At 43.3% G+C, this 25,421-nt stretch overlaps 1 protein-coding gene and 1 pseudogene across 1 annotated transcript in view; one reads left to right on the forward strand and one right to left on the reverse strand.

Annotated features, from left to right (window-relative positions):
* Nucleotides 1-2,668: 2,668 nt before the first annotated feature.
* LOC147419196 (uncharacterized) lies at nucleotides 2,669-4,954 on the forward strand (annotated as a pseudogene).
* Nucleotides 4,955-18,524: 13,570 nt separating this feature from the next.
* The window catches only part of LOC147419197 (uncharacterized), a 39,393-nt gene continuing 32,496 nt past the window's right edge, over nucleotides 18,525-25,421 (reverse strand). Inside the window, exons 2-3 of the mRNA XM_086505785.1 lie at nucleotides 20,892-21,013; nucleotides 18,525-18,709 (exon numbers count right to left, since the gene is read on the reverse strand). Coding sequence (XP_086361911.1) covers nucleotides 18,525-18,709; nucleotides 20,892-21,013 — 307 coding nt within the window. The remainder of the gene's footprint in view (nucleotides 18,710-20,891; nucleotides 21,014-25,421) is intronic.

Genomic DNA, 25,421 nt, shown 5'->3' on the forward strand with positions numbered 1-25,421 from the left:
TGGTTTGGATTTCAAAAGACCCCAAATTTTAGCTGTTCTTGCCTTTTTCAGTCAAAAGTGCTAAAGTCTGTTCAATCTTCCTTTCACTGACCCAAATGAGATGAAATTTATCACATGCACTCAATACAACATTTAGAACATGCCTATGGAGTCATCCTATGGTTTGGTCTCAAAATTAGGCCTTGGACACAATTTGGGTAGAATGTCTGGCAATTCTCGTCTTTTGGCTTTGATTTGTCAAAATTTGGTCAAATTTTCACTTTCAAGGTGAAAATAGGGTAAAACCTACCTTCTGAACACACTGATCAACTTAGAATTTCAAAATTTCCACCGGATCACCCTGTAGACATCCTACGCGTAGGATGTCTACTGCTTAAGTGTCCCTGATGCTTCCTTATGCTCTCAATAAGTGCAAGTATGCTTCACAATTGCAAAAACATGCAAAAATCACTCAATTTAAGCCTTTTTTGAAATTTTACGTTCTCTGACTCTGCCTTTTGGCTTTTGGTCAACAAAAATAGAGAAAAACACCCAAGTCAATATGTTACTAGGGTAAAACCTACCCTCTGAACCCACTGGTGCAGTCAGAATTTTCAAATTTGGTCTCCAGAACCCCCTTGAGACATCCTACGCGTAGGATGTCTATGTTTACAGAATTGCAGGTTTTCTTCACAGAACCCTTGCAAATGCTCTTTTATATGCACAGCATCAGTTAGTCATACAAAAATGTCCACAAAAGCTTGTTTAATGCATTTTTACCCTCAAAAGCACACTTTTCCCTGATTTCAAATGCAATCAAGCACTTTAGTAAATAATTCAGTGTTGAATAGCTCTAGATCAGAATCAGATCACTTACCTAAAGCTACTCCTACAAATCATATGGGGTTTTGCATCTATGAGTAGAAAAACGCTTCACTACCACACATGGACTAGTAAACGCTTTTATCACCTCACAAATCACTCGACCACCAACAACTACTCTAATCCACAGATCCCAACTAAACCTATCTAGTCGCAGACCCTCGGCAAGACACACGCTTCCTGGCTATCCACTTAATCGCGGAATATCCTCTTTCGGATCCACTTAAGAAAAACGCTTTCTTCAGCCGAAACTAAATCAAGCAACCATCACATGAGTGTTAGTAGGAAACCTACTTAGGTCCTTGTGTCCCCAGTAGCGGCGCCAATGTTGGGCAGGAAGCGACTCACACACACATGAAATGCATGCAAACACTACCTAGATCAACATAATGTCAATCGAGGACACAGATGACACAATAGGCACACGGAGGAAATCTCTTTAGCTTGTCAGGCTGAGGCCATCCTACACATACAACACTCTGGAAGGCTAACTAAACCACAATCAAGAACCTCACTGCTCTCAACTACACCACCTAGCCACATACACACATACGGAAGGTAACTCACCTAATCATGCCAGATTCGTACGAACCTTAAGGAACACCATCCCCTCACTAGGATACACATGTCCCTAAGCTTCTATACTCAAAACCCTCACTCTAAACCCATCTGCGGAAAACGTGTAGGATGACAGAGCTGAATTTTGAAAGTGCCCGAAATTGAAATTTATGAGTACCTATGCGTAGTTTATGTCTCCACGATTCTATAGACTACTAGCACGCAGAAAACAGACATCGTTTGATACACTTACGGCCACAAATAGCTCGTAGATGCGTCGGCATGTGTGCTTCGTCTCGCGTGGAATGCTTGGCGTTGTCACGTAGCTCTCCTCAAGCCTACAGCAATGGTGTAGTCGGATCTCCAATGTGTTGAGCGAGCTGGGCGTAGCGAGAGGATGAAGCTCACGCTCACTCTCTTTCTCTCTCACACACAGTAGACGGCAGCGCTCAATTTTGATTATGGTAAAAAGTCCTTTTCTTACAAAATGACCTAGGTACCTTATATACTAAGGCTACCTTAGGTTTAACCAAAAATGGGGTTGAAAGGGTCAAATGGCTTTGTGTTTACAATCTGGAAGTGCCATTGCACCCCGGCTTCTGAAACTAGAATAACTACTCATTACAAATTACATTTATAGCCATAATCCGCAGCATTTCATAACTCGCAAAAGATAAGACTTTGGTACGAAACTTGAGTTATGTTGTGTTGTTGACCCAGCGGTCAACATTGGCCCTACACATGTTTTCAAAGGACTAGGATTGCGCGTCTGGCTGGTGCTGGAGCCATACTACTGATCAACATGCATGGAGTGGTCGGAACTTCCACAATGGCAACTTCATTCGTTGGGACCTCTTGCAGCTGCAGGCCTTCATCCCAGGTCCTCTCTCGCAATTACAAGTCTGCAACTCTTCAACCAGGCAATGGAAGCTTGCGCAGGGCTTTCGGCATAAGATAGCTGGAGCTACAATCTTGGGCATGATAACGTCATCCTTCAGTTCCTTGCCACGGGAGACTTTTTCTTCTTAAGCATCCAGCTTAGCATCCACTTTAAGCATCCAGCTTAGCATGAATCTCTATGTTTACAGGGCAAGGGAAGATGAGTGGGGGATGGAGTGGATGGGTGCACCACCTGCAGCAGTTTTAGTAGGACACTCATCTTTCAAGGTAGTGCCGCTTCGATCGGTAGAAAAGTTGCTAGTGGGTGGTGGAGATATATTGGCATAAGGGCGTATAAGTGCCCATTATTGCAATGTATGAGCTAAAAGAGATGAATTCCGGTGGTGGCAATGGAGGAGTAGCGCTAGATTGGTCGTGGGCTCCAATAGCATCCCGACTGGATGCTGGTCATGTGGCATTGGAATGGAGCGAGTTGTGCAGAGAGGAGATCACTATATTGGATGCGGAAGTGAGGAGGCTATTGACAGGCAAGCCTAGAAGGAAATGGTATGTGAGCTTGTTTCATGAAAGGGAGGGGAAGAAGAAGAAGAAGACCGTACCCTTCGTCACATTAGGGTTTCGTGAGAGTGGGCACTGGAGGAGGGTGATGAGCAGCACAATCAGGTTGTCCTGATTGTGATGAGCAGCACAATCAGGACAGCCCACAATGTTGTTAGAGAAAGGGAGCTGGCTAACGGCGAGGTGAAAGGCTCTAGATAAAAATCGGCCTGGTAGCCGATGTGTAGGTGGGCGAAATTGGTTGCGGCCAGTCACGGCACTTTTTGAGGGCGCAGCAGAACTCAGTGCGCTATCATGCACCAGCTGCTGCAAGATCTCTGTATGCAGCATAACTGTATCGCATTCGTCCGCATAGGCCGACGTCCTAAGCTCAACCCTGCGTGTGCATGCCGCGTTAACCAGTTTTGGTCAACTATTGGCAGCCAGTTCGCACTGACTGGCAACCGGCTGGCTTTGTCACGATGGCAAGCAAGCCGATACTGGCAGTGCTCCTCAGCCAGGTCGACAGCAAGCAACTAGGATAGAGAAGTGATCAAGCCTGTAGTTTCACCTAGCGTAGGTGGAACTGCTGGCTTGATCACACACACACACACACACACACACTTTTTAGTGCGTGCATAGGCTCAGGGCCCAATTAGCAATCAATAGACTTGGCAAGCAGCCATGGATAACTTGACACACTTGCCGTCGACTGCCAATAGCTTCCATGGCACTGAGCTGAGCGGCTCAGATAGTGGCCATGGCAGCAATCTGATTGTTGGCCCGCTTTTTGTAGTGTTGTTGGACGTCTTGAGCATAGTGGCAGGATTCAATGGCCACGTCTAAGAAAAAGGCACCATGGAGAAAGGTATCTGAGTTGCATTCCTTATAAGGCTTAAGCGTTTGCGAGCCATGGGTCGGAGCATCAATCAATTGAAGAGATCCTGAATGGAGCAATGGGAGTTGGAGGAATTTGAAGCATCTGAGCTCTTTATGTGTGGGGATTCGCTCCTGACTACCATGTGCGCGCCCGTAATTTATGAAAGATTACCTTAAGAAACCTTGCCACTGTTGCGCGCCAATGTCCACGTGGCAAGCCATTTGTGACTGTTGAGGTAGTGGTCTTCTTGCCCGCGGCCTGACGCGATCACTGCACAAGCACTGCTCATTGGATTCCATGTGGGCTGCTCACTCGATTCCACCTCTATGGCTGTCGGGAGCTGGCTGTAGCCCTTGCAGGTATTTGCTGCCACATGGCAACATACCCTCTCATTTTAATATAGATATATAAGATGTGCCTTTTCTATTTATTTTGTGTAGCTTTGCTATTTATTAGCCTTGAGTTCCACGTGTATAGGGAGGCCATTTTAGACCTTCACTATCGGCCTTGTTATCAAATTGCACTTAGCTTGTTGGTGACATAAGCAAGAGCTGCGAGGGAGCACTCTGCTCAGAGGCTTGCTCCATGCGAGGTGCAAGGAGAAAGGAGGCCCAGGTTGGTCGAATGCTCACATGGAGTTGCTAAGAGTGCTACTCTTCTTAGTGGTTTTGTCGTGCGGAGGTGGGTATCAATGTCTGGCTCAATCCCAATGAGGTCAACAAAATCTCTCATATGGCCAATTTGGGGAAAAATATCAGAAAGTTGGTCAAAGATGGCTTTGTGATTCGAAAACCGACCAAGATACACTCGCGGGCAAGAGCAAAGCATGCTTTGGAGGCTAAAAGGAAAGGCCGTCATTCAGGATATGATAAGAGGCGGGGTACTAGGGAGGCCACGCTACCCTCTAAAGTTCTCTGGTTGAGGCGGATGCGAGTGCTTCGTCCGTTGCTAAGAAAGTACTAGGAGGCTAAGAATATTGACAAGCATATGTACCATGGTATGTATATGAAGGTCAAGGGTAACATGTTCAAAAATAAGCGCGTGCTCATGGAGAGTATTCACAAGTTTAAAGCTGAGAAGGCTCATGAAATGACACTGTTTAGTCAGTTTGAAGCCCGTAGAGTTAAGGGAAAAGCTATTAGGGAGTGAAAAATGCCAAGAGGGAAGAGCACTTGGCACAGGTATTTAGTACTGAAGCATCCTTGCAGCTACCCCTAAGGCCACCAAGAAGTCCAAGAAGTGAGTGGCATAGCAAGATTTAGCTAAAAGCTATGACTCGATAGTACTTAAATAGAAACATTGGACCTTTGAGCTTGTGTAATGAAATACAGTTTTTGCTTTACTCTTGAAAGCATGACTATTACAAGCCTAAATGGGTTTGCATTTTGCAATTTTTCCCCATCTCTTTCTTTGACTATTTGTTATTGTTGCCGAGACTGTTACTATGTCTTTTATGTTGTTTTTAAAGGGAGAAAGAAGAAGAAGAAGAGATTTTTAACTTCGTAAAAAACTATCCCAAGAGACCTTAAAGATCTAGCCGACAAGGAGAGAGAGAAGTGCGATTTAGCAGTTGCGCGCCTCTCCGAAGGTCTTCTTTTGTTGCCTCTGCCCGTCCACGCTGGCGTGAGCTCTTTTAGAGACTTTTTCTTTTTTAGAGATTGAGAGAGAGCGAGGAGAGAGAAAGAGAGGCGGAGGGGTTGAAAAAGAAAACCTAGGTTCAGTGTAATCACATCTGCAAATTTTGAGATTTATCTCTAAATTTTAAACTTGAAAGTGAGAAAACCTACAAAATATAGAGAAATTTAGCGTCATATGGTGTAAAAATCTTCAAATTTAGTCTCATAGGTAGGTTTGTCAAGTTTTCAGAACAAAGTTTTTTTCGAGCACTGGTCCCTGCCCGTACGTGAAAGAGTTCGCGTGTCTTTGAAAGATATTTTTAAAAGGGTTTTGTTTATATCTTCTTGCCTCATCTATTGTGAGTTTCCTATGATTCCTTCAAAACCAAATTTTTCAATGATTAGGGACCCTGAGATTTACCTTTCCTAGCCAGCACAATTGTCTCAATGTGGCGCAATGTTGTTTGTTGTAGCACAACCAACCTCCCAGTTACCCCTTTGAGGGGGTTACCTGATGGTGTGCTAGGGATCGATGCTTGGGCCACACCATCTTGCAAGAGGACAGATGCATGCGTAATGCTAGACTACCATCCATTTGAATTTCCATGAGGCATTGATGGATGTACAACTCCCAAACAATAGATAGAGTACAAACAAAAATGGAGGGCTAAGCCGCATTAGGAAAATAATTCCAAAGGAGTACAATGAGAATCATACACCATGTCTCTAAGAAGTGTATTCAGCATAGAGGCATCACGCGTTGGCTGAGTAATTTGGGACAAGGCATGACAAACAACTCACTAGACTAGGAACTTTGAGCTGTGCTCATATAAACATGGAAAATTTAAGAGAAGGTTTTTACTCTAAATTTTTGTAAAGCTTGTAGGTTTATTCACCTTCTACTTTGAATTTTGAAGATAAATCTCAAAATTTGTAGGTGGAAGTACACTAAACTTAGGTTTCTATTGATATGAGTAGGTGAAAGAGAACTAGCATGTGGACAAATTTGTCATAAGAAAAGTGTTCATAGCTTTATCAACCTTGCGTACTCTTCTATCAAAGCACTTTTTATAGTCCCCCACCATTACCACCTCCCTTGACATGTTTGTCGCCACCACCTTTGGAAACACCACTAACTCCCACTCCCTCCCCCGATGAAAGGCTACCTATGATGGTGTGATCCAAACTTTAATATATACCATGATGTGGATTTTCTCAAAAGAATAGCCTCATTGCAATAATAGGATTATTTTCAAGTTTCCACCATTTTCTCTAAAGTAACTTAAAATGCATAGTATGTTATCATACATCAACCCACAATAACTTAAGGTAGAGCAAGAGAGAGGAGAAGAAGAAGAAGAAAATGTGAAGAGAAGCTCAAGCTCCCAGACTCTTCTTATTCATGAGATTTATTCAAGTGGAAACAACCTTACTCTTTTAGTGTAAGTCTCATAGTCCTACATGTAAGGAGGTAGGAATATGAGATTTATATCCATTGGAATCATGGTGCCACTATTTCCAACAAGGATCAATGGTGGTAGAAATGAGCTTCTAATATCCTAGGGCAACTAGTTTTAAGAAGAGGAGTATCAACATGCCATTGTATGGGTTCCAATTGTTCTAGCCCATCAATGGAAACATTATACCAAATCCTTGTTCAAGGGTTTTTTTCTGTAGAACATTTGTGGTTATTTATCATTATAATTAGGTGTAATCTTGTTTTAGTTTTTTTTTTTGTGATTGAAGTCACCTAACAAATCTTGTTTGGTTTTTTTTTTGTATAGTGTGCCTTGGCCACTCTTGCTCGTTTTAGGGATTTCTCGGAAAATCTCGCTCGAGATTTGAGATTCCTCCGCTAGTTGAGGTTTATTAAAGGCCTCACGGAACGGGACTTCAAGACAGAGGATGAGGATGATCTCATGGATTTGGGCATGGGGTGCATAGGCACCCAATTTATTTCATGGGACATGGTTCTAACATTACTTGTGCTTGAGGGCATGGACAAGGAAAAATCAAAGGAAAAGGTCAACCAAATACCTCCTGTGACCATTGTGGAGGAATCAAATGAAGTTATCGAAGAGATAGATGAGCAGGCTGAAGCATCTATGGCACTCATACTCATGCAAGATCCCAGCACCACTGAGGAGGAAGATAGAATGATTGAGGGAGATGAGGTGTTGGAAGAGATCCCGGACCTCCAAATTCTCACTTTGCATCCAGTGGTGGTGGATGATCGTCAGTTTCTGTTCCTTGACGACATTGCCAAAACGTTAGAACTCATAGAAGATGAGTCACTTGCAGTGCTTGCTATCTATGCGGGCATAAAGGATCCCAGTGGGAAGGAAGATAAAGTCAATTTTCAAATTGATTTTGAAGACCAAGATCTCTCAGCAAGCCTCTGCTTCCTCCCTAGTGAAAACGAACAACAGTTGGTGCAAGCAGTAGCAAGTACACTAGTATAAATAAAATCATGTGCCTCTTTCTATGAAAGCGTACCAAAGAGCGCATTTCATCCACACAAACCACTAATTGCAATTGGTAGAGATGATCCATCTAGCATTGATCTTACAAAGAAAAATCTTGAAGAGAGGGATGAAGAAATTGAGGTAAATAAATCTAAACCTGGTAGAATTTCTAGTATTCCTTACTACAAGTGTTAATATCAATTAAAATGCTTTGCAGACGGCTTATCATGTTGATCAGTTCGCAATGCGTACTGGAGGTTCGCGCAACGTCTCCACGGGTAGAGATAGTTCTCTTTGGCACTACCTGAGCCATCTGGGGCCATCGATTCTTAGTGTTGCTCACACAGAGTTCTCCAAGAATGGTTCTGCAGAGCTACTAAAGTGTAAAGAATTAAGTGGCATACTCGCTGAAGATTCTCTCACCTTAAACGCTCATAAATGTATATTAGTGGATCGAGAGGCAGCAATGTATGCCTTTACAGGCAAACACCCAGGCTCGGTCCTCTCCCACTGTGCCTGGAGCCTAGGTCAAGGGTTGACAAACCTAGAGGAAATTGTAAAATCCCTTGGTGTCAAGTCAGCCATTCGCCCATTACCCAAAGACGTAATTCGTAGAAACACCAATCGACCATGATGTAATATTCGAATCAATAAAGAATAAATGTTTTTGTCAATGATTTTTGTCACCATTCAGTACTTTTTTTTTAATTCATATTGTCTAATAATTTTGATTTTCGCCCGCCGAGGCACACACGTGCACAGAACCTCAAACATGCAGGCACCGGGCGGCCGGGAGGAGCATCTCGGAGATAATTTTGCGAAACAAGGCGATGGGGGGGACGTACGGGCTCAAGAAGGGCATGTGACGCATCGGCGGCGCCGGGCGGGGTCAGAGGGTGCAAAAAAAAGCCCTTGTGCGCGCCACGGTGCGCAACGAGCAATTATGCCAGTCCCCACCCGGCGTCGCCGATGCATCACATGCCCTTCTTGAGCCCGTACGTCCCCCCCGTCGCCCTGTTTTGCAAAATTATCTCCAAGACGCTCCTCCCGGCCGCCCGGTGCCTGCATGTTTGAGGTTCTGTGCACCTGTGTGCCTCAGCGGCCGGGCGAAAATGGAGCCATGGTGGTTAACTTTAATTAAACATATCCAACAATTCAAATACATATAAAAAACAATGTACAAATTAAAATTGAAGAATTGCTCGGAATGGTAGAAATTCGCCAGTTGATATTATAGAGAAAGATTACAAATCTCATGAAGAAAGAGTACATGGCATAAACTACATCTTATTAAGGCATCCTTCATTTCTTAAATTTAGTGCTAAGGCTAAATGCGTATTTTTTAAAGTTACACGCTTTGCATGCACCATACAGGAGACGCCATCTTGAAAAAGCTGCACCAAAATGACTTCAGCGGCATTCTGTAAGGCCAGTAAAGATGCACGTTGTATTCTTGTAACGGAATCACTGTATTCATCTATCATCTCTCTCACCACCCGAGAGAAGGCTGCTTTGGGTATGATTGGCTCAGTGCTCGTTTGGTATTTCCTGATCTCACGCAGAGCCACTGTGCCTGGTGTCCATCTCCGCTTTTTCTGTGTTGTTGTTGGTGGTGGAGGAGCCGCCTGCCTAGCCCATCGAGGAGGATCATCTTTGTATTTTTTCCTCCTCTCCTCTTGGGTTTGCTGCTCTTCTGGTGTCACCTTGTCCCTTTTTCTTTTTGCACATTTCTTGGCTCTCTGAGGGATTTTTGAAGGCTTTGAGCTCCCAGCCTTTGCTTGTTGGGTGGCTTGAGCTCTATCTTCTACCGCCTTCTTCTCTGCCTCTGCTCGTGCTTGTAAGTTGGCCAAATGAGCGCTCTCGGCCTCAGCTCTTTGCCTTTCCTCCTGCTCTCTCTGTCTTCTCTGCTCTTCTTGTGTTGCTAGGGCTTTCTTTTCAACTGCCTCTTTCTTTTCCCTCTCCATTTGTCTTTTCCTCCTCTTGGCCTCTTTTTCTTTAGATATCGGGTCGCCTAGTATTACCTTGATTACCCTTTATTTGATTCGCGGTGGAAACTTTCGCGGCGTAGTATGTGGGGTGGCCTGAGCACCAGCGGTTGTGGCAGGAGGCAATGTAGGTGGATTTTGAAGCGGACCTAGATATACATGTTTTGTTTCTTGTGTTGCTCTGCGAAGAGGTGAAATCGGTGGGGATCTGGAAGAGGTGTGCGAGTGGCATGGGTTAAATCATCAAGACCTCCAAATATGTGTCGCATGTTTCTTTGATCATCTGGATTTGATGTTGGGGAGGTTCTTGGATGTTTGGAGCAGGCTGAGGCACTGGGTTATCCACTTATGGTCGAGGATGTGGATTTGAAGCCGTGGATTCTGCATGGACTTCCGGCTGCGGATTTTCTGCAGTGTGAGTGGTTGTGGTGGTATTGTGCATAGTGCCAGCCTGCTTGTGTGAATCGTCCATGTGGTGCAAGATGTGAGTGCGTGTGTGTTTGTGCTCAAGTGGATCTTCTAGAATGTGCAAACAAGAAATGAACTTCAAGTTGTGAGTTTTGACTTATATAGTACTAATTTTTTTATAAAAAAACTTAAAACTCAATAATACCATTAAAAATCCAAAATAACTCCAAAATTGTCGAAATTTGTTACAGGAAACCACTGATTGGGCATCAACAAATCATGTGGCATTACAATGTAAGCTTAATATGGGAATGGTCAGTGTCAGAAATATATTGATTTTCCACCCAACGTCTGCCATTTTGTCGCCTTATCGCCAACCACCGTCGAAATCGATCTTTTGCACTAGAAGCATGATATGATTGCGATCGCCTCACGCTAACCACTTTCTCTATTCTGCGTTTCAAGCTTCTTTGCACTCTAGTCTTCTTCCTTTATCTTCCCGCTAAAACTCTGTAGAACCAATTGAACATTTTGTGCAGGGCATTGCTCTTTTTCCTCCCACCTCCATGCCTTGTATTTTTAAAATACACTGCTTTTGCTTGATAGTGTGAGCGCTCCATTCCTTGGCTAATCCAGATGTCCAATGTCATAAAATCTAATATCTAACCAACCCAAATGATTTTCTCATATTAAATTGATCACTTAATGTGGGAGAATAAACGGGAACAAGTGTTAAGATATAGATATGTGCTTATAGATCTATCTCAACATGGGGCCAATAGTAAAGGGGCCCAAATGGGAGATGATCTATCAAGAGCAAGGCTAACCAATGGAGCATAAGACCTTAGGGTTAGCTTCATTGAAGACCTCCAATAATGTGTGTAAAAGTCCTTTGACCTTAGGTAAGCTAGGGTTGAGCTTGAGGTGGGAACCCGGCCCAAGCTCGAGGTGCTTGACCTGCTTGAGGTGCTTGTCGTGCTTGAGGTGTTTGTCCTGCTTGAGGTGCTTGATTAAGGTGCTTGAGGTGCTTGAATTACTCCATGCTTGAGGTGCTTGACTTGCCGCTTGATTAAGGTGCTTGAGGTGCCTTGACATGCTTGCCTGAGATGCTTGTGGGAATACCCCCTAGTCCAAGTGCTTTGTCATGCTTGATGACTAAGGTGCTTGAGCTCCTAAAGTCAAAATCATCCCTACAAGAGGGGGGGCGAGCCCTTTTCCTAGGGATTAGAGAGAGAACACACACTCACACTCACAAGGGAAGCCCCAGCTTGAAGAGGCAGCAAGGACACATGTCAGGTCCCTACCCATGTTACCTTCATGTGTTGCTTGAAGCCTATTGGCTAGGCTTCAAAGGGGTCCAATGATAAATTACTTGAATTATGTAATTGTTTTTGCATTTATCAAATCCTCTCTCTCAAAGGGGAAAGGGGGACACTTGTCCCAAGGCTATCCCTGTTGCTTGTAATGGCTTCTGCTTGTGATTGGCTAGGCCTGGAGGGGTCCAATGAGCTTCAAGCATGAGCTACAAGGGGGGTTCGACCCAAGCAAGCTAGGGGGATGCTTAGGGGGTATACTCACCAACACACACTCACAAGCACTCTCATTGTGTGCTATGCAAAGTGGAAGAGCTCCCTCTCCAAGCAATTAAAGGTTGAGAGCCTACACCAACACTCTTGGCTATGGAGTGCAAATCCAACCAAGAGCCATGCTTCAATGCTTAAGCTTGCCATCTCCTTCTTCTTCATTACTATGCTATTATGTATGCTAGCAACAAGAGTATGATAAGTGAGGAGCTAATTCTTTCTCCTACGAAATGTTTCTTCTTCCTCTTCCCTACCCTCATTCCCTACTAGCTCTCTCCACCTTCGAAGGTGTTTGAGGTCTTGGGACTGAGGCTTGGTATAGTTAAAGCTTTCTTCAAGTTTAGGTTATGCTATGATGGTGATTGTCTCTCTCTTGCAAAAGTATTGTCTATGCCAAGTTAACTAATTGCTATAATTATGTTGCTATCTTCAATTATGTCTACCCGCTATGCTCACAAAATCATTTCTTGAAAGAACTCTCATTAAATTCCGCTACTCTCAAATTGAATAGGCAAATTCCATTACACCCAATGAGCCGAATGTGTCGAGAAAAAATGAGCTATGAGAAAAAAGAATATGCTGCAAAAATATAAACCTTTAGTTCAAACACTGATGTTTTTTTTTATCCAAAGACAAAGTGTTCAACCCACCATGTTATGTGTTATGTGTGTCTCCCCCCAGGCATCCACCATTTGCGCTGTGAAACTATTGATTACAAACTTTAAAGTGGATATCTCAGCAGAAGTTAGATTTGCCTTTTCAAGCAAACGAAAAATATCATCTACAGACTTCCACACACGAGCACGCTTAATTCCTAGGGCTGCTTCGTTACCTCTGTAGGTGGTAATGTCACACACCTTTTTCCACAATTGAAACTCATTGGGACTTTGAGAGTTAGAATAGTCTGAAAGCATATGCCTAGCTTTACTACCACCCATACATATTTTATTAGGACGATCCTATGTACTTCCAGATGCCTTCCTATCCTTTGATAGCTCTACTGCACCGCCATGAAGGCCAACGCTTGATAGAATAGATTCAAGTTCTCTGATACACTCTTCCCTTCTTTTTGCAGGCTCCATATTCCAAGCATAATTAATATGGAGCATTAGCAACTTGTCAAGAATTCATAGACGGGCATGAAGAGTGCACACATGCACATTTATCAGAGGAATCGATAGAATAGGATCCCAATTTGGATCATCCATGTCTCGATTAGGGGGTACACCCTGGTAACAACTGAGGATACCTTGAAACCATTGTTGGAGTGCTTTACCCACTGTTTGTGTAGTGGTCACACCTTTTGCAGAATTGACTGCAGCTTTGCCACCCTTACCCTTACCCTTACCCTTACTTTTCGCAGAGTTGACTGTAGCTTTGCCACCCTAACCCTTACCCTTGCCCTCAGTTCCTAATGAGACTTTACTATGGCAGTAATAAATGCATGGAAAGAGGGTCATTGCATCTTGCTTGCATCCTAACATACACTTGAGAGTTTTCAAGTCTCCTGCCAAATGCCACTCCACTTGGAACGTACCCAGACCTGAAACCTGCAATCGTTGTCCTTCTTGTTGTTGTTGAATGACGTCAACGATTGGGGTGTGATTAAAATACCATTTGAGAGACTCATGTGTCTCATGTGGGAGATGAAAATCTGCCAACCACCAAATATTCTTCACTGATTGAACAGCTAAACAGGTGTTTCCCTTCTCGCTGGCATTTAGCTCAACATCAACGCCCACCAAGGCATTGTTCATAAGTGTAACGCTTACCCTTTCGAGCCGTTAACCTTTGACAATCTGTCACTCATCAAGTTTCATGACAAATATAACTTTGCCATCACACTCTTTCTGTGTCAACCCATAAAATCTGATCATTGACTCCTGGAGCTTCAACAAGTCAACATAGACATTATTGAACTCGTTGTAACGAAAAGATTTGTTCTCTTCTAGTGGCAGGACATCCTCCACATATTGAAATCCACCCAACAAGCTTGCAACATCATTATTGGCGCACCTTTTTGCGACGCTAACACTGTAAGGCATTGGCAGCAACCTAAACAAACCTTTTTCTCTGTGACCTAGTGTGACAAGCCTATACAAAGCTTCATAGGCCTTGAAACTTATTCCTGCACTGTCACACACCTCCATCATCTCCTGAGGTGAAACAATGTTCTTCAACTCACTGAAATACTTCTTGCGCAAAACTTGAGCAATGCCAACATTGGATGGCTCATCCAATAGCTCCACCAACTGCTTTGGTTTGATGATATGCTGTAGCAGAGTATGTACGATCGTTTCAGCATTGGACTCGATTCCCATCATCATCCGAGTCAAGTTCCTACATATTGAAATAATATTACAGCAACCTACAAAAAATGTACGAAATTAGATGCTTGCATTTGTATTCCTACCAAGTTTGACAGATACGTTTCTTTCGAGCTCCACCGCTTGAAGATAGCATAGACATCGCATGTCTCTTGCGCTTGCGAATGTGATAGCCCAATAGAATGTGTGTGAGATGATCGATTCGCCAACGCATATTACGTGCAGTGTGTTGTAGCTAAACATAATTGTCTAGACGACGCTCTTGCTCCACTTTTTGATGCTCTGCCTTTGTAGTAAGCTTTGACATCTCGTCATTAAGCTGCTTCGTCTTCTCATTGGATTCCTCTCTGACTTGTTGAATGTCTTTCACGTACTTCTCTTGCAATGAAGAATAGGCATCACAGAGATGTTTTTTTGCTTCCCTTTCATTGAAAAAAGATGAATGTAATCTCCAGCAGTAGCCAAACAATCCGTCTCTCCCATCTCCAATAAATCGCAGTAGCTGAGTGACATTACGGAAAGGCGGTGATGCATTGGTCATTGGATCACAAGGGTAAATATGGCCATCAACCCATAAGTTGATTGCCTTGCATCCATGGTTCCGTAGCTGGTCTCCAGCATTGGGATTAGATGTGCCAAGTCGCACAGTTGCATACTCCTGCTCTAAATCAGTGTTTAATCGATATCGTTTTGATTTGTTAGTAATGTCTTGCAGTGGTGGGGGATTGAAGGACATTGTGTTAGTTAATCAAGCAAATTAGTGAGAATGTGTAATGGTGACTGCTACAAGCAGGTGAAGGTGGCTATGGAGGAAAGAAGTGGAGAGGACTCAGAGTTAAGAGAAAAATATTATGTTGTGAAGGGAAGAAAGATAGGGAGTGCAGCCCAATCTCTTCTGAATTTGAATTGTTGATCATGACTGTAGGGAGACAAATGCTGCAGCACACAAAGGTAATGGAGTTTTCCATTGCACTCAGCTGGAGCTAGAGTGGGAGAAGCATGAGAGAGAGAGAGAGAATAAAGGAAGAGAGAGTGGGAGAGAGGACAGATCTGCAACCTTGGAGGATCTGCACTTTTTCAAAAAGAGACAGCCAAGAATGTTCCTTAATGATTGGAAGAGGAAGTGACATGAGAGAAAAGGGAGAGAGAGAGAGAGAGAGAGAGAGAGAGAGAGAGAGAGAGAGAGAGTTAGCTCACGTTTTAGAGAGAGAATGTGAAAAATCTGCTTTTTCTAGCGGGGGGGCTAAAAAGTGCCTCCTTTAATAAGTTCTAAGTGAGAGAGAGTGTTTTATATGTTAGAGAGAGAAGAGGGGTGGGAAAAAGACATTTGAAAATTCATTTATCCCCCTCTCTTTTGGGTTACTAAATAAACTATTTTCAAATTCAAAATATGGAAATGGCTTTTTAAAAAATCTCAGCATAGGCCTTTTTGCCCTCTCTTTTAGGCTTGGTCAAACTTGGCTGAAGATTTAAGCATTCCCTTAAACTGCCAAATAAAGAGGCCCTCCTATATCCCATTCACTTCCTAATGTGGGTTTTGTGCTTCATCACCATCACCCCCCCCCCCCCCCCCCCCCCCCCCCCCCCCCCCCCTCAGGGCCTGTAGAACATGGTGCAAGTCATACTTTCCCTTTGTGTGCTACTTGGAAACTTAGTGTCATAGCCATGGCTTCCTTTCTAATTCTTATGATGTTCTTCTTCATTCTTGGAGAAAATGATAATATCATCAAAGGACATGCCCACAAACTCTCTCTAATCTCAAAAGATCCTATCCACCATCCTATTACATGTTGCAGGAGTATTTATGAGATCAAAACGCATTACCAAATATTCAAAGGATTTCCTAAACATGGTCTTTTATAAATCTCCAGGAGCAATCATGATCTAATGATAGCCACTTTTAAGATCGATTCTGTTGAAACAAGTAGAACTTTATAATTTGCCAAGTATATCATTGATCGTGGGTATTGGATACATGTTCTTCATGGTGATCTTATTGGGAGCCCTTTAGTTGATGCACATTCTCCAATATCCATTTTTCTTTAACACAAGTAGCACTAGAGAGAAAATAGGTAAAGAACTAGTTGGATCAAACTGTTCTTTAAAGGTATTTCACTTGGCTCAAAAGTTCTTTATTTTGAGTTGTGCTCACTCTATAAGGTAGTTAGTTCAATAGAGAACTTCCTGATATCAAATCAATGGTATGACCTTTTGGCCTTTCAAGAGGTAACTCACTACGTGAATATTTCTTTTCACTCTGACTCTAATGCTAACATATGATTTTGTATTTTCTTCCAAGTTATTCAAAAAGATAGAGTAAAAACAGACATGATTTTAGTGAATTGGAAATGGCCATAGCTGATACAAGTGGGAGTGACTCACCTTTTAACTCTACATCCAGAATTGCATCTGCTCCTTACTATTATTCAAGTGAATTTTCCTAGCCTAATAGTCCAGTACAACATTGTTCTTGTTGTTTTGGCATCTCCAAGAGTATATCACATTCTTTCAGAGGCATGTTGTGGATGCCCTTATGCCCTAAGTAACCCTAGCAATGCATCAAATTTTTTGCAAAGTCAGGCATCAAGATGACTTTATGTGTAGGCATTGCTAACATCCATGGCCCCATCTCTTCAGGTTTAATTCCGAAGCGACCCACCATCTTTGGGGAAATAAAGTTGGCCTTGGCTACCAAAGAAGATTAGAGCTTCCTAATCTCCTACTTTGTCCCACATTTTGTAGAGCTCTATACTCATCCTTGTGATCTATAGGCATCCGGATGAAATCCAGTGTAAGTCTTGCCAAGCGTTTCTTTCTTTTGATGCGAGCTCATTTGAGCTCATCCAAGATCCCTTTCTTCTTCCTTGTGCCCTGCTCATCGCTTGCACGCCATCTCTTATTGGTTTTTCTCCCCTTTCTCTTAAGTGGCCGCCCACTTAAGAGTGGGCGGCCACCTTCCATTGGCTTGGGCGGGCGGCTTTTGGGCCTCATTGGGCGGGCATTTCTCCTTAGTGGGTGGCCTTAAGCTTCAATTGGGCACCACATTTGGTATACATCTCGGCCAGGGCACTGCATTTAACATGCACATCAACCAAAACATTTCCTAGCATGGCATCTTTTCACCGCAGATCTTGACTGGCAATATTATCGTGAATTTTATTGTACATGCCTTTAAGACGTCCGTATAGGTGACTGCATGTACCGGAAGGTATTCCCTTTGCACTCGGTGAAAATAGATCAGAGCTCCTTGCCACAGCCGTTTTGGGCATTCCCCGCACCCAATGTGCCCCGAGAGGCACCGTTTTAAATTCTTCTTGCCACTACCATCTGTGGCCCACTAACTGAGGCTGCCAAATCTGTCAAAATCCATCAGGTACCTCATCATTGGTCATCATCACCGACTTTTAGTATTAATATCTTTTAGCTCCGGACTCTGATTGGCAAGTTGTAAACTCCTATAGACTTCTCAAGCTACATAGAATGCATGCAAACCTTGTTGAGACTATAAAAATTCCCTGATGGCACACCTATCGAACGGACCAGTGTAGTGAAGAACCGGCCCCCGGTGAATCTTTAACGGCCAATATCTTGGCAATCGAAACTCTGATCACTAATCTAAAAGGACCAATGCACTCCACAAAGTGAGCACTTCAGGCCCATGCATTCATTTATTTATGTCCCCTCAGTTGTAGGTGTCGGATCTGGTATGGATCTGCACTTGACTCAAACTTCAAACTTCCATAACTTTTTTACCGTAGCTCCAATTGACAAGCCGTAAAGACGGTCCGATAGACCACTTCAAGCACTACAGTTTTATACCATAAACTCCCATTTTTAGTCACCTCAGATATACCCACTTAGCATAAAAAACATAAGATATGGCCCCTTAAAGCTACATCTGGCATACATTAAGCATTAAACTTGGCCTGTTATCAAGCCATGATCACTGCTCAACAAATGTGCAGGCTTCAAAGAAGCTTAGCTTGCATTTCTTTACTCGCTTTCCCATCATGGAAGCGGAGCGGCACAACATCCATCCCCTCCCAACATTCAAGCAGAGTGGCTCACCTATTGCTTTGAGATGAATCTTGTTGCTTTCCAAAAGACCACATTTTTCTTCAAAGCTTCATCAAAATCTTCACAGTCTTTGCGTTCATGATCTTTACTATCACACCACATGCAGTGGTCATCCCAATCCTTGCGTGGAGGTCGTTGCCTGGGCTCTGAAGTGGAACCCTTGGTACCTACCCCTTCAAGATTAATTGCTTTCAAATTTAGATTTAACTCTTGTATACCTTTGATCAGCTCGTCAAGAACAAGCTCCTCTAATTTTTGTTTCTCAGAGGAGGCTGAGTTTTCCTTAATTTCTTCATCCATTGTCTCCATAGGATCAACCACAATCAGCTAATCCACCCTCATCTGCCGCTTGACAATCATGTTAATTGCTTTAGAAACTAGCTTCCAATCAGATGTTAAACCCAATTCACCTGTTGAATCCTCAAGTAGCTGCACCAAGCTCTTTTGAAGCCGTGGGTCAGCAGCTTGGACAAATAACTCTACCCGTTCTGGCTTCAATGACAGCTGCTCTCCTATAGACTACTCAAATTTCTTTTCAAATTCTCGTAACAACTCTCTTGCAGATAAATCCTTGTTTTTTTTCTGGATCCACTTCATAAAACTCTGCTTAGTTAAGTGAAAACCTTCAATTGTTTCATGATCATCAATTTATTATCCTCCATGGATTGCTTATAAACTTTGCAATATTTTGAAACGTCTCGACCTTCGAACCGCTGCAATTTTTTTGTTACTGCTTGTCGAGCTTTTCTTATCCGCTTATGCAAATTCAATTACTATTGCGCAGTATGTTGCTGCATGTAGGAAGAAAATTGCTGCATCATCTGTTGCACCACCGTCTCTTGTGGTGTAGTCAGCTTCCTCTGCTAAATTTTCCCACCCCGGCTCAGTTTCACATCGGGTTCACCAAAGATGTTAGGGATAATGGGTTCGCAAGGTGAGCCACGTCAGCACAAAGCTACTTGTTGTGGGAAATAAGAGAGACAAGATGCACAACACAAAGCAAAGGACACCGATGACATCGTAAATGCCTACAGTTGACAACCTAAACGTTTTAAGATGTTAATAATTAGCCAAAGTGGAATTCAATTACAAATGTTTGCCATTAATGGCACTGATAGAATTAAGAGAGTTTAATGCTCTCCAATCAGACCAAGACTGCAGATTTTTCACTTATGCCTACCATTAGAGCCTTTTGAAGCTAATTAGGAAGGAAGCATCTGGTAAAAATTCCTTGCCTGGCGTCCTTGTAATCCCCAAATATGGTAGAGAGAGGTTATCCTCTCTCCCTTTTCTTGCTGCTTAACCTCAGACTCCTATCCCTTGCTTGCCGGTTACGACATCTCAGCTTGCTTTCCCTTTGTTGCTTTTGCTTGTTACCTTGCCAAGCTTCTTTCCCTACTGAGCTCCAACTCTTTACCTTGCTAAGATTCGACTCCCTTTTTTTCTTTGCTAAGCCGAGTTCTGACTCTTGCCAAGCTCCTTCTTTGCCTTGCCGAGATCCGACTCACCTTCACCAAGCCGAGCTCCCTTCCTTCTTTCTTGCTTACCTTATCTTGCCAAGCTCCGACTCTGGTCTCTTGCCGAGCTCTCCTCGTTCGCCAAGCTAAGCTCCCGTTACCTTCTTCTCCTCCATCCTCGCTTCACCTAGGTCGAGAGCCAGAGAGAGGGATGAGTGAGAGCACGAGAGAGAGAGAGAGAGAGAGAGAGAGAGAGAGAGAGAGAGAGAGAGCGCCGCTTCCTTGCCTTCCCTCAATACCCTTCTCCCCCCCCTTGGCGGCCTCCTTTTTGCCTTGCCAAGGTCCGACTCACCGTCACCAAGCCGAGCTCCTTTCTCTTTTGCCACTTGTCTTGCTCAGCTCCGACTTCCTTGCTTAGCTCTCGTTCAATTTCCTTATCTCCCCTCTTTTTTTGACACCTCATATCTCCCTCACTACCTCCTTAAGCTTACCCTTTTTTAAGCCTTTAGCAACAATGGTGCTGTCGTTGCTAAGGCGGGTGAACCAAAAATGATGACATTTCCGATGCAAGCTCATCCCAGCCACCCCCCAACCAGCGCGATCCCTTTCTTCTTCACTGCGCCCTGCTCGTCGCCTGCACGCCATCTCCCATTGGTTTTTCTCCCCTTCACACTATATTTTCCACTTAAGAGTGGGCGACCACCTTCCATTGGCTTGGGCGGGCGGCTTTTGGGCCTCATTGGGCGGGCATTTCTCCTTAGTGGGCGGTCTTAAGCTTCAATTGGGCACCACATTTGGTATACATCTCAACCAAGGCACTGCATTTAACACGCATATCGACCAAATCATTGCCTAGCATGACATCTTTTCACAACAGATCTCGACTGACAATATTATCGTGAATATTGTACATGCCTTTAAGACGGCGTATAGGTGACTGCATTTATCAGAAGGTATTCCCTTCGCACTCGGTGAAAATAGCTCAGAGCTCCTTGCCACAGCCATGTTGGCCATTCCCCCCACCCAATGTGTCCCAAGAGGTACCATTTTAAATTCTTCTTGCCACTACCATATGTGGCCCACTAACTGAGGCTACCAAATCTGTCAAAAACCATCTGGTACCTCATCATTGGTCGTCGTCACCGAATTCCAGCATTAATATCTTTCAACTCCGGACTCCGATTGGCAAGTTGTAGATTTCTATAGACTTCTCAAGCTGCATAGGATGCATGCAAACCTTGCTGAGGCTGTAAAATTCTCGGATGGCACACCGATCGAACGGACAAGACTGGTGAAGAATTGGCCCCAGGTGAATCTTTAACATCTAATAACTTGGAAACCAAAACTCTGATCACTAATCTGAAAAGACCAACACGCTTTGCAAAGTGAGAACTTCAGGCCCATGCATTCATTCATTTCATTTTTGTCCCCTCAACTGTAGGTGCCCGATCCGGTATGGATCTGCAATTGACTCAAACTTCAAACCGCCATAACTTTTTCATCGTAGCTCCAATCGATGAGCCATAAAGACAGGCCAATAGAGCACTTCAAGCATTAAAATTTTATACCATAAACTCCCATTTTTAGTCACCTTAGACATACCCACTTTTAGCATTAAAAACATAAGTTATGGCCCCTTAAAGCCACTCTGGCGTACATTAAGCATTAAACTTGGCCTATTAACAAGCCTTGATCACTACTCAACAAATGTGTAGGCTTCAAAGAAGCTTAGCTTGCATTTCTTTGCTCTTTTCCCCATCATAGAAGCGGAGCAACACGACACCGATCTGACTTGAGTTTCATCCAATTGCTCTAGTGTGTCTAGTCTCTCCAACAACTCATGTCTCATCCATCCGAATTGTGTTGTAACTCGTAGTGTTTTAATTAAGAATTCCATGGGTAGAATTGCATTAATCATGAACACAAGGTTAAAGGAGTCATCCCAATGGAAGTTTTAAAAGCTACTCTGTAAGCCCATAATGGAGTGTGTAGATTTTGGTCCCAATCATTTCTTGAATCACTGACTATTTTGGTGAGCACCGTGCACAAAATTTTGTTGGTGCTCTTGGCTTGTCCGCTATCTTGTGGGTGATAGCGGGTGCTGATTTTCGATGGATCACCATAAATTCGTTAAGTAAGATTTCAATCATGTTGTTCAGGAAGTGTGTTCCCCTATCGCTCACTATTTCATGGGTAGACCATATCTTGTAAAAATATGTTCAAAAAGGAATCGAGCCATAGTCCATGCATCTTCTTTCTGTGTTGCCTTCGCTTCTGCCCATTTGGTCATATAATTGGTTGCAACTATGATATCTTGTGCGTGCAACCTATGTGCAGGCGGCATTATGGGGCCAATAAAGTCGATGCCCAATTTTGCAAAAGCATGTACGCCCATCATTGGCCTTAATGGAATTTCATCTCTTCATAGGAGTGGCTTTGTGCGTTGACATTCATTACATCGTTTGACATAGGCCTCTGCATCCCCAAACAGGGTTGGCCACCATATGCCTGAGTGAAGTACTAGCTTTGTCGTTTTATCAGCAGAGAAATCTCCCCCTGGCTAGCCTGAGTGAGCTTATTCTAGGATAACATAATATTCGCTTTCCATTGCACACAAGCGTAGTTGTTTGTCCTTGCCCCACCTATACAGTTGGTTTGCGATTAGCAGATAATGTTTTGCTTCTTCTTCTACATTTCTCATTCTAGCCTTGCCCCATCCCTCTAGGAAGGTCTTGTTTCTTAAGTACTCAGTTATGTGAGTACTCCATTTGGGTGCTTGTGCTACTCGAAACAGGGTGGCATGTTCCACTAGAGTTTGTTTTATACAGAGATCACATGATTTTACATAAGTATGGATGATGTGGTTCCATGTTTTTCCAGTAGACTCCTAGTCTCTTTAGCCTTTGGTATGATTGTGTTCCCCCATTGTGAAACCTCATATGTTGTATGTGAGACTTTTTGAGGTAGTTTTTGTATTCTTCTAGGTGTACACATAGTCTCAAAATCCCATCCTTATTGTGCTCGTACAATCGTCCTGCTAAAAGTTGGAGATTTCTTGTTCGATGGATTATTGATGGTTGTCTTTCCACCTGTAATGATCCAATCATGAGTACAGGGATGACCTCTTTACTCCACCTTGGAACCATTTCAATTTTAAACAAGTACGAATCTAGAAGATCATCATCAATACCTTCAGGTGCTTTCCCATGGAAAAGTCTCAAAAGTGATCTGCTCGTGTGTGTGTGTGTGTGTGTGTGTGTGTGTGTGTGTGTGTGTGTGTGTGTGTGTGTGTGTGTGTGTGTGTGTGTGTGTGTGTGTGTGTGTGTGTGTGATCTGCTCGTGTGTGTGTGTGTGTGCGTGTGTAGTCCCCTTTTTTACGACTACTGTGAAGTCAAACTCAAGCAACAATATAAACCAATGCTCTCTCTCTCTCTCTCTCTCTCTCTCTCTCTCTCTCTCTCTCTCTCTCTCTCTCTCTCTCTCTCTCTCTCTCTCTCTCTCTCTCTCTCTCTCTCTCTCTCTCTCTCTCTCTCTCTCTCTCTCTCTCTCTCTCTCTCTCTCTCGTTAGGTTTCAAGCCTCATAGTCGATTATGGCCTGGCGCCTGCCCACTTAAAATCTTATTGGTTATAATGTCAATAAGGAGATAGAGAGAGTTACTCTCTAAAAGATCCACAAAGCTATTGTGTACTGCTCATCTCCTTCCCTCTCTTGCACACTCCGCATCTACTCCCACAAGTGGTATCATAGCCCAGACATCTCAACCCCAAGACCCTGCTACATCCACGCGTACAGGACTCCCAATCGGAAAGGAATCTTGTGAGCTTGGGAGCTCTGCTGAGAGTCGTGTAAGGTAGAGCAAGGCATGTCTTGCAAAATCTGCAGGAAGTGAAGTTGCAGTGGGAGCAGCCGAGAATAAAGTTCCTCCTCATGTTCCCCTCATGGTGTTCCTGAAGCCTATTAGTTGGCCACCTAAGGGGTCCAATGATAATTTAGGAGATTTAGTTAATTGTCTTTGCATTTATCAAGTCCTCTCTCTCAAAAGGGAAAGGGGGACACTTGTCCCAAGGATACCCTTGTTGCTTGTAATGCCTCCTGCTTGTGATTGGCTATGCCTCGAGGGATCCCAATGAGCTTCAAGAATTTATCAAGTCCTCTCTCTCTAAAGGGAAAGGGGGACACATGTCCCAAGGATACCCTTGTTGCTTGTAATGCCTCTTGCTTGTGATTGGCTATGCCTAGAGGGGTCCCAATGAGCTTCAAGCATGAGCTACAAGGGGGGGGTCGACCAAAGCTAGCTAGGGGGTTTCTTAGGGGGTATACTCTCCCACACACACTCACACACACTCTCATTATGCATTGTGCAAAGTGCAAGATCTCCCTCTCCTTCTCCAAGCAAGTAGAGGTTGAGAACCTACACTAACACTCTTGGCTATGGAGTGCAAATCCAACCAAGAGCCATGCTTCAATGATTAAGCTTACCATCTTCATTACTATGCTATTTTGTATGATAGCAAGAAGAGTTATGATAAGTGAGGAACTAATTCTTTCTCCTATGAAATGTTTCCTCTTCCTCTTCCCTACCCTCATTCCCTTCTAGCTCTCTCCACCTTCGAAGGTGTTTGAGGTCTTGGGACTGAGGCTTGGGATAGTTAAAGCTTTCTTTAAGTTTTATGTTATTCTTGTGAATCATGAAGCTTTCCATCTTCATTGCATCACCTAGGTCACAAGGAACACAAAAGATTGTAGTGTAACAAGTCTCTCTTAATGGGAGAAATCATAATACAAATGCCTATTGGAGGGGGGACCGGCTCCACATAAATCTGGTCCTTAACTGTTGTCATGTTCTCTAAATTCTCTCTCTTGAAAAAGTATTGTTCATGCCAAGTTAACTAGTTGCTATGATTATGTTGTTATCTTCAACTATGTTCAACCGCTATGCTCACAAAGTAATTTCTTAAAAGTATTCTCATTAATTTTTGCTACTCTCAAGTTAATAGGCCAACTCCATTACATTGGTATCATAGCATTTGGTTTCTCTTTTCTTGCTTAAGAAGAGAGGTCCTTAAGTAGCCTATAAATGGTTGATGTTATTAATTATATTAGGGTAAGTGGAACTCAGATCTATTATCGGTTTTGTTGAGCCCACTATGTGGGATATGGTGCACACCTCGGGAGCTTTGGACTTAATAATGGAGTCTTTTTAGACTTGCCTACGGCTTTATCATTATTGAGCCATAAGAAGTCCAAAAGGAGCTAGCCCTCGGCAACTCTGCTATGTTAGACCTACTCCAATACTCTTTATAACTAACCACTTCGAGCCGTGGGTGTAGATACTTAAGAGCCACTTTTCAAAGGCTAAGAGGAGTGGCAACTAAAGTTTTTAATTGCCAAAGCATACACTAAGTACATACATAAATTCTGTTAACATGGCTGACAATAATCAAGAGAGCAGAATGAACATTGATAGCTTTGATTTTGCACATGAAGGTGCTAATGATGATGCCCCCATGTTTGTCAATTATCTCGTTACTAGGTTGCAGCAAGCTATGGGCAATCCTGCTTTGCAAGCCAAAGCTACACAACAAATTCGCACTTATGGGATTTCCCTTCCTCTCCAAGAAGAGAGAGATCTTAGGAGGCCTCTTGAAGAGACCCCCAAAATAAGACTCTCTCCCATTCCAGAGGAGGAATCTAAAGAGCAAGAAAGCAATGAAACTTTAAGTTCCTCTGAAGGTCTGGATCCACGAAAACGGCGATCTAGATGAT

Source organism: Adiantum capillus-veneris, chromosome 29, assembly GCF_014529385.1.
Source record: "Adiantum capillus-veneris isolate H3 chromosome 29, ASM1452938v2, whole genome shotgun sequence".
Classification (NCBI taxonomy): domain Eukaryota; kingdom Viridiplantae; phylum Streptophyta; class Polypodiopsida; order Polypodiales; family Pteridaceae; genus Adiantum; species Adiantum capillus-veneris.